General features: G+C 39.1%; 1 protein-coding gene across 1 annotated transcript; it reads right to left on the bottom strand.

Moving 5' to 3' along the window:
• Positions 1-2,769: 2,769 nt before the first annotated feature.
• On the bottom strand, positions 2,770-7,076 carry LOC125904210 (pyroglutamylated RFamide peptide). The gene is made up of 2 exons (XM_049601466.1): positions 6,943-7,076; positions 2,770-3,844 (listed from the first exon to the last, which is right to left on the bottom strand). The coding sequence occupies exons 1-2, from the start codon at positions 6,979-6,981 to the stop codon at positions 3,347-3,349; spliced, it is 537 nt and encodes a 178-aa protein (XP_049457423.1). The 5' UTR covers positions 6,982-7,076; the 3' UTR covers positions 2,770-3,346.
• Positions 7,077-9,985: the final 2,909 nt, after the last annotated feature.

Below are 9,985 nucleotides of genomic sequence, written 5' to 3' on the forward strand. Positions count from 1 at the left end.
TAAATTGTCCATAGGTGTGAGTGTGAGCGTGAATGGTTGTTTGTCTCTATGTGTCAGCCCTGTGATAGTCTGGCGACCTGTCCAGGGTGTACCCTGCCTCTTGCCCGATGTCAGCTGGGATAGGCTCCAGCCCCCCCGCGACCCTCAAGAGGATGAAGCGGTTAGAAGATGAATGAATGAATATTATTACTTTCATTAATGTTGTTGTAAGCTACTGTCATTATTATTAGTCTGTCCTGCATCTCTCTCTGTCTCCCCTTCTGTCTGTCTCCCCTTCTGTCTCATTGGGTCCTGAGGACAGAGGGATGTTGTATGTATGAGGCAAATTGTGATTTGTGATATTGATTGATTGATTGATTGATTGATTGATTGATGTTCTCGTCAGTAGTTTGGTTTTCAGAAGCCATCAAAGTTCTACTCCCAAGTCATGGGTTCATTGCCAAAAATGACCTTGCGTTATATTGACATTGCTTGTTTTACTGACATTTCGGCTCCTACGAATAGGCTAATTCACACCTTCTACGTGATCTGGAGGCCGACAGCGAGGGTCCGAGGTCCCGCCCAAGGCTGCTTGCAGCTTTAATTATAATGAACTTGTAAACACGGTAAATGAGGAATTAAATAAACTGAAGAAGTGGATGGACAATAATAAATTATCATTAAATTTAAATAAGACCAAGGCAATGATGTTTGGAAATTCTAAAACCAATTCAGAACTACAGATAATGATTGAAGGTGTCCATATTGAAAATGTAGATGAGAATAAATTTTTAGGAGTTATAATAGACAGTAAATTAACATGGAAAGCCCATGTCAGACACATAAAAACAAAAATCTCCAAAAGCGATTATAAATAAAGTGAAACTATTCCTTGATGAAAATGCACTCCGTACTTTATACTGCTCCTTGGTACTTCCATACTTCACGTATTGTGTTGAAGTGTGAGGAAACGGTTACCAATGCACAATTAATCCATTAGTCACGTTACAGAAACGAGCAGTACGGATCATTCACAAGGTTGGATTTCTAGAACACACTCATAATCTGTTTATTCAGTCAAAACTATTAAAAATCCATGATCTTGTAAAATATTATACATCAATAATCTTATTCAAAGCATTCAACAAATTACTACCAAGTAATATACAACATTTTTTCACAATTCGGGAGAGAATTCATAATTTGAGAGGATATGGAGATTTACCATTACCTAAAGTTCGAACCACTCGTAAAAGTTTTTGTGTGTCTGTATGTGGAGTGAAACTTTGGAACAGTCTGGATATCCAACACAAGCAATGCCAAAAGATCCACTGATTTAAAATGTTATATAAACATATGGTCTGGTCACAGTATAAAGAGAGCGGGTCTTAATACTTATGTTAAATCAATTTTCTCTCTTAAAATGTTGATGTGTGCTTGTTGTTCCTCAATAAGTTAGTTTGTATTGTCCATTACCTTTCTGGTATTGTTGTTCTTACCATTGCTGGGATGTGCTATTCTTTACCATTAGTGGTATTGTAGTTTTCTTACCATTGCTGGTATGTAATTATTATATAATGTAAGTTAACGGTTAACTGTCACTCATGGTAATACCATCATGAATGTACATTGTTCCTTTTTTCACACACATTCTGGTTATATAATGTAAATACTGTGGAATAAGTTTATTAGAATCTGGCATAGGCCTTTTTGTTCATTGTCCTGGTTTGATGTATTTAACTCATTGTGTTAAATTGTTGATGAGAAACAGGGTGGGATTAAATAAATTTTCATCTTCCCACTCCTTTTCGAGTGTTAATGAATTAATTTGAATATCGAACCTGCATGTCTCCTGTTCAAGGTGTTTGCCTTGTTGGTTTCTGTTGTATGCATGTCATTTATGTTGTAAAAAATGCTGTACTGCTCGAAATAAAATAAAATGAATGAATGAATGAATGAATGAATGAATTTAAATTTGATCTATGTTGCAACTGCAGAAAAGAACATGGCACATATATGCATTATGCATGCATTATGGGAATGTCCTAGAGTTCCCTCCTGTGGAGGAATGTTGTGGATTATATTGGTAAATGGTTCAAATGTAAACTGCCCAGTTCCCATAAACTATGTCTCCTTGGTGACAAAACTGTAATGCCAAATATAAATAAAGTTGTATTTTAAAAAATTGAAAACCGGCCTTATAACTTGAGCTCCGATGATTCTAAGGTTCTAACGTATAAATATGTGGATAGTTCAAATCATGGCAACGACTGTGTGTGAAAAGATGTTGGGAAGATTAAGTTGGAGAAATGATGTGGTTAATGAACAATGGAACAGTTTCAACAGATTTATGTCTGGGAGGAACAATTTGATCACATAAAGACAATGATGACGCCATATAGAAGGTTAATTAAGGGTGATTGGGACAGTTTTTGAATTTCATAAATGAAAAAAAAAACAACACTCCAACAAATGATACATTTCTGTAATACTGAAGATATTACCTATCCTTTTGAGGAGAAAAGAAAGTTTTATCCTATTTCTAGGAGGCGTGATATACCCTTTTTTGTCAATGACTTTCCTGTTAAAAATATCATAAAAAAATTGCAATGAAATAAACTAAGTACATTTAATCAACTGATGACACTGAATCAAACATTCAACCCCCAAATCTGTATTGAGTTTTGTATAACAACTCTTTATTAATTGCCAACAAATGAACACACAATGCATACTTCTAATATGTATTTATGTATATCTATATATATATATTTATCTATGTACAGCTGTTATAATTCTGTTGGACTTTGGATTTGACAAAAATACATTACATTTACATTCACTTTTGCAGAGAAGCTTTAACATTTGCTGCCGTGTCATCTTTCTCTCTACAGTCTGTCACTAAAGAAGAAGTCTCTCACTGCTTTCTTTGAGACAAAGATGAGGAAAACACTGATAGAACGTTTTCTATTGCTGTTGAATCCAGACACATTACCTTTCATGCATTTATATTTCTTGTTTCTTGCGTAGTTATCAAATTCGGATAATGTGTCATGCTGATGGAGGCATCAAATAACATGTTTATTTTCCTCCTCCTGTTCTGTTGAATATTTCCTCAGACTTAAATGCAACCTGTGTTAAACCTTGTTTTTTAAAAGGCAGTGATCCACTGAGCAATTTCTACACTAACATTTGGTTGCCATGAATCATTTAACAGTGCATCTTGCCTAGGAAATTGCTGAGTGTATTACCACCTTCATATGGAAAGAAGCCTGTTTATTGAATCATCTCCTCACAGCTTCACCCTCTTTTTCTCCCATGTCTCCTTCATCAGTTCCACTTATTCTCCACCGTACTCCCCCCTCCCTTAGTCCATCCATCCCCTGTCAGTCCATCTTTTCCTCCCAAAGCGGAACCCAAATCCTCCTTTCTCCCGACTGACAGCTTGGAGGCCCCCGATAATAGAGGTCAGATCTTCGTTCCTTTTCCCTCCATCCTCTCCTTCTCCTTCCCCCTGATAGATCATGATGTCCCTAGAGTGACCCCCAGGGAAGGGTGACAGTGGCTGGGGTACCAGGTCTCCTCTCTGGGCCCTCAGCAGAGCCTCTTCTTCCCAGGACCTCTCCTTCTTCTCCTCTTTGGGCTTAAGCAGGGCCAGCTGGGGGTCTTGGGGCCACTCAGCCCAAGGGTCATTTACTGCAGACTGGAGGAGCAGTAGGGCAGACTCCAGCTCAGCTCTGTCCCCACTGGGCAGGAGGGCGGTGGGGGAGTGTGGGTAAGATGTGACATTCCGTGGGACAGGGCAGAGGAGGACGAGGGAGAGTAGGGTCAGCTTTGAGACATCGAGATGGATATAAAGTCTCATCTGGAAATAAGAATCAGTGGGGTTACTTTGCCTTTTGCCATTTCACTATTATCATTGTGCAAATTAAAGTAACATCAGCTCATAAACAAGATGAGATTATCACAGGTAGAAAATTAAATGTAATTAAAGAAATAATGAGCCTCATTTCTACTAACTATTTTGGGTCAGTTCAGTTTAGTTCAGACCGCATTGGAATGATTAGTTTTACACTGTGAAAAGTTGTTAAAGGTACCAATAAGAACCATTCCATACCATCCCCATTTTTGGTCACCCCTCTGTTGGGGTACCTATAACACACAGGTCTGATACTAAAAGGTGGAGTTGTGGTGCACCCGGTGGCTCAGTGGGTGGAGCATGCACCCCATATACAAAAGGCTGTGTCCTTTTCCAACCTCCTTAAGCACATAAAAAATGTTTATGAATTATGTGAACTATATGTCTTCTAATTCACATTTGAAGAAACAACATGGTTGAGCATCATTCCAGTGTGCTCTGGCAGCACTACACCTGAGCTCTTGCCTGACAAGGTCTGAACTAGAGCTGCCCCCTAATGGTCCATCATATGTCAGTTGACCAGAAAGGGCATTAGTCGGCAAGATTTCATTGGTCGCTTAGTTGGAGAAAAAAAAGTGAAACTCTATTAGGAGCTGCGCCTTGTGAAAATAAATCAAAATCTATATAACTGGACCATGTGGGAATTTAATTTGAAAGGACAGGCACAGGAAGTGGCCACGCTCAGCAGTCAGACAAGAGACACATTTCCAGGGCTGGTACCTGTGGTTATTCCACAGGCTAGTTAATAACATGTTGCGCAGGAAATCCAAAGTGTGGGATCATTTTGAGAAGGTGAAGGACAAACCCAAGGTGATAAGTAAAATCATCTTCATTGGTCGACTACAAACATGACATATCATGTGAAACACGAAGTAGCTACATGCTCATTAGCCACTTAGCACAATCATTACTGCTTTGCAGACAGCGTCATTAACAGGCGGCTCGCTCAGTGTGTGACGTGCACTTATAGATAAAATATAGAACTATATTAATGAAGGTTCATTAGTACGGTTTTGTATTTCTCTGTAACGCAGCACAGTGTTAACAATGTTACTGATACTATTCTTTCACAGGCCTTCAACTCAAACCATTGTGTTGCCCCGCCCAAATATATCATTTGATAATTAAATTAACATCGTAAACATGCAGGCAACTCGTCGACTAATGGCCCTAAATGACGACTATTGGTCGACTAGGAAAATTCTCAGTCGGGGGCAGTCGTACAATGAACAAACCTGCTATTGTTAAATATCCTATGACGAGAGACTCTCCACAACAAAAATTGTTGTCATGCAGCCCTGTTCTATGGATGATGAACTAGGTGCATCAGCTATGAAGAGAAAATACAGAGAGAGAGCTGCACCAAGCAGTGAATGACAATGACCCTGTCTACATTCTCTCTACACTCTCTGCATGGACACACTAAATGAATTTAGAAACTAGGATCTAGGGACATTAGAACCACATGTTAATAATCTCATTAAATCCTGCTACCCACAGGTAACCCACAAAATATTACCAACATTTAAACAGCTGGGTCTTTTTCAGACCTAGAAAAGCTTATTAATGCTTTTGTATTCTTGCGCCTCAACTACTGTAATGCACTATTTACATGCCTCAGTAAATCTTCAGTAGCTCAGCTTCAGCTAGTACAGAAAACTGGTACAAATCGTAGGTCACATATCACTCCAATTCTCACCTCCCTCCACTGGCTGCAAGTTACCTTCAGAATTGATTTCAAGATTATTTTAATAACTTAAATCTCAACATAGGTTTGCCCCCAGTTATAAAGCTGAGCTTCTGACTACCTAATGCTCCAAGTTGTGACAAGAGATCCTTAAGCCTACCCTTGCCAGAAGTCCTTTGATTGAGGTTGGTAATTAAAGGTGACCAGGCTTTTGCCATTAAGGCCTAAGGATCTGGAATTCTTTGCCTAAGGAGATTGACTGGCTGCACATTACCGTTTTTTAAATCATTGCTTTTTTTCTTTTTCTTTTTTTTTTTTTAATAGAAAAATATTCCCTTTTAATGCCTGATTGTAACTTTGGTGTTTAATGTTTTATTTTTGCCTTTGCACACAATATTTTCATGCTTTTATTTTTTCAGCTGTTAACTTTTTTTATCGTAAATGTTGCATTTTTATTGTTGTCTTTTATGCACTTTGTGAGGCCCTCTGTAACGTTGTGCAGATGAGTTCTATACAAATGCAATTATTATTATTATTATTATTATTATAAACAATAAATAATAAGCAAAAAACTAAACAAAGATAAAAAATACAATCTTGACATTTTCTTTCTTTCTCTATGCCCTTCCTGCAGTAAATTAATTCTTCTCAAACACTCAAAACTTAGTAAAATTATCACCAATTAAACTGGTTGAGTTTCACATTGGTAATGACCAGTTTGTGTTCAACAAGGCTTTTCTTAAAACATTCCAATAATTAAAATAATAATCAAATTAATGCTTAAATCTAAAACAGAGTTCTCACAGTCTTGGGAGACCTGGAAACGTCATGGCATTTCACAATCACATTGAATTGAATGCAGTTTAAATCTGATGTGTTTGGAAAAATGCCAGGCAACTGGGGCAAAAAATACAAATATTATGGATCGTCGAGAAGTCATGGAAAGTTTTAAAATTTTGTTTGAAAATGTGTGAGAACCCTGCTAAAGAAAAATGAAAGAAGAGATGAGGTGTAAGCTGCAAGAAATCCCAACGAAAGCCCTCTGTTACTTTGTCAGGGCAAATAGGTCACATGAATAAGCGCTGAATAAGAATAATAAGAAAACGCATCGCAGCAGCATTCCCATCAACTTAAAAACACTGCAGCTCCTTGCACGGATGATACGAGTCAACGCCTGCAAAATCAGAAAAAAGTAATTGTGTTTGCTTTAGACACAAACATGTTGTAATAAACATTTTGTCAAAAGTCTGAAATGAACTTAAGACCTAAAAAACCCCTGAAGAAATAAGATACATATATGTGTTAGCACTGACGAAGAAGAAGACATGAGAAACTAACAAAATTCAGTTTTTCTTACCTTGTGTCGCGGTCTAACTTGTTGTATCTCCTCTACCATTCATCGCCTCTGACCTTTTTAAAAACTGCCCGCCCTCCTTCCTTCCCCTCCGCCCTCGGGTCGCAGGCTGCTGTCACCCTATTGGTCCCTTGCACCTCTGACGCACACAAAGTCAGTGTCATAAACAGTCACGCCCTTCATTCTTTCAACTGAGAAACTTCAGTCCACTTCAGCGCTGAGGCCCAGAGTGCCATCGTCATTATCAACGCTTGATTAGGGAGCCAATTTACAAATCAGGAAGCAGCCAGGTCATTAGGATGCTTGTGAGGAGAGGAAGTCTCTGGGTGAGGGGGAGGATACAGGGAGACAGAGAGCAAGACAAGAGCAGTTGGCTTCTTTTGTCATCATGAAGGTCGTCTCGCTGGGTAAACACAAACACACCTGAAAGAATGTCATTCAAGCGGTCTGGATTTGAGGAATCATCATCACAAACCTAATTTAATTGTCTACCAATTATACAACAAAGGATCTGCAGAGTGCTGATTCTTTTACGATTTCTACCTTCAGGTTATTTTGAGACTGGTGCTCGTCATCAGGACACAAAGTTCTGTGGTGGAAGAAGTGTTCAAATCATTTACTTAAAAGGTCAGTTCACCTCAAAATCAAAAATACATATTTTCCCTCTTACCTGTAATGCTATTTATCTGTCAAGACTGTTTTGGTGTGAGTTGCCGAGTGTTGAATATGGAGTTAGTTTTTTTTTTTTTTTTTTTAAGGAAAAAGGGATCTTTAAGAGCGGGAGAGAGGTCGACAGTATATGCCAATTGTACACCTTTTCGATAGTCAGGGGCTTGACTTGGCCTGGCTTGGCTTGGTTTTGGGTCTTCAGCCCAGCACAGCAGAAGTTTGCATTTCCATTACAACAGGATTACCTTCTTGAAAGTGAGTCTTTAACTGATGACGGCTTGTCTTGAATGATGATATTTAAAAGCAGTGGGCTGATCCACGGCTAAAGTTCCCTGTTATTTTTGCTACATGTGTTTTTCCAGGTAAAAGACATTCACCTGTTGGAGGTGAGCTATTTGCAAAGGTGCAGTAAGAGCCTGTTGTCTGCAGCTCTACATCTCTTTGTGGCTGTTTCCGCTTTCACTTTCGTCCCCGCGGTATTATCTGACTTGTCTTTATTGAAGAAAAGCTGCTAGTAAAGTTCTGCTAATTCAGTACTAACATTTAATTTCCTACAGATTCTTTACAATAAAAGTTTCCACTTGGGGATGAATAAAGTTATTCTTATTCTTATAAGCCAATGTTTTTGAGCAGCAACTTCACACAACTTCTAATAAAGCTGAAAGCGAACATGGAACAGTAAAATAAAGCAGATATCTAAAGTAAAAACAGGAGGCAGGAGAGAAACTACACTCCAAATTCAAAGATTCAGTTAGATGCTACAAAAGCACTAAAAGACTCTGAAAGTGCCTTTCTCTCTGGTCTCCTGCAGAGACAGGTGTGTAGAGTCTCACAACACACACAGCTTGCTTGAGGTGGAGAAGCGGGGTCATCGGGGATTGTCTGTGGTTGGTGAGACGTCACTGCTACCCACTTGAAGTCCATCTCCAGCGCTGCTTGGCGTGGCACGGCGCATCTTAACTGACAATGGAAACACAAATCGGTGCAGCATGGCTGTACTCTGCGCAGCCAAGAGTGACATTGGCAAAAGGGTATTAGAGGTGATATACATCACCCTGAAAGCAGGGAACCTGAAAAATTATTTTACATACAGCTCAGCACTTTGTGTCAAGTTTTTCTAGTCATAAATATGTAATAAATATTATGTTTTGGTTAGGCCCCTGTTAAAACTTACTTTAAAGAGGGGCTTAGAACATTACGATGGAAGCATGATGACTTCTGCTTTGGAAACTGTTTCGAAACCCCCTCCTTGACAATATACCTAACTTTACAACCTTTGAATGCTCTAGGTGTTTAGTTTGTGAATGCAAAGTTTCATGAGGCTGTGATTATCCTGGGGGTCACAATATGTCATTTTATACAGTGACGTCTGTTTCAAAGAAATGGTCTCAGTACAATAAAAGGGTTACTATGGGGGCTAACATCATCACACATGAATAAAACTGGGCTCATTGAATCCACAGTCTCAGCTTTCCAGTCAGACCCAGTTTATGCAACTATGAGACTGTTCATGGATTCCAGTATGCAGAATTGTTCAAATGAACAAGGCGAAAATAACACATTTATAGAAAAACTGCATTGGACAAGCATGAAGTGGGCATGTCTCAAAAGGAGGGACTCGTGGGCACCAATAGAGCCATTTCCATTCGGATATCTTGAGGTGAGAGTTCCCTGTGAAAATGGCCATGCTGTTTTTTTTATCACCCCAAAATTTACCTTAACTTTAGAGCTATATTTAACCCACTTCTCTAACCTTCCCTTCCCTTCCACCTTTTTTGTATTTGTGGAAGTTGCTCTACAGTTATGGATTACACATTTACACACGGATTGTTGATCTGCCAACGGTCTCACTCCAAAGTTGTCGAAAACCAGTGCTTGGTCAGTGACTGACGGCATACACTGACAAAAAAAGCTGTCCTTTCACTTGAATGGCATGATATGTGGTCGGTCCCTGTTATTGTTTAATGTCGCCTGGCAGCATCAGGGGAAAAAATCTGAGTAGGGTGGGCGAGACGGCTAGCGGATGTGTCCAACAACCACCGACAACCACCAAATGGTGCGTAACAAACAGTTTTGCTTGTTGTGTTTGTTGTTGAAGGAAAAATACATCAGTTTCTGGCATTGGACCAACATAGTGCATTTATTTTAAAAGAGGCTGTATGCAAACTGTACATTTTCTGTGAAAATGGAAGGGTATTTTGAAAAAAGACAATGAAAGCACCCATGGTACCTTGCACGTGGTATCTTGACGTGGAAAGGACGTGGACGTTTTCAGGTTGACCACTGTAGTTCCTCTACACACTCGACACACAGGAGGAGTTTTATTTTTTCATCCTCACTACTAGATGGCACTAAATCGTCCACACTAGACATTTAA

Source organism: Epinephelus fuscoguttatus, linkage group LG17, assembly GCF_011397635.1.
Source record: "Epinephelus fuscoguttatus linkage group LG17, E.fuscoguttatus.final_Chr_v1".
Taxonomy (NCBI): Eukaryota; Metazoa; Chordata; class Actinopteri; order Perciformes; family Serranidae; genus Epinephelus; species Epinephelus fuscoguttatus.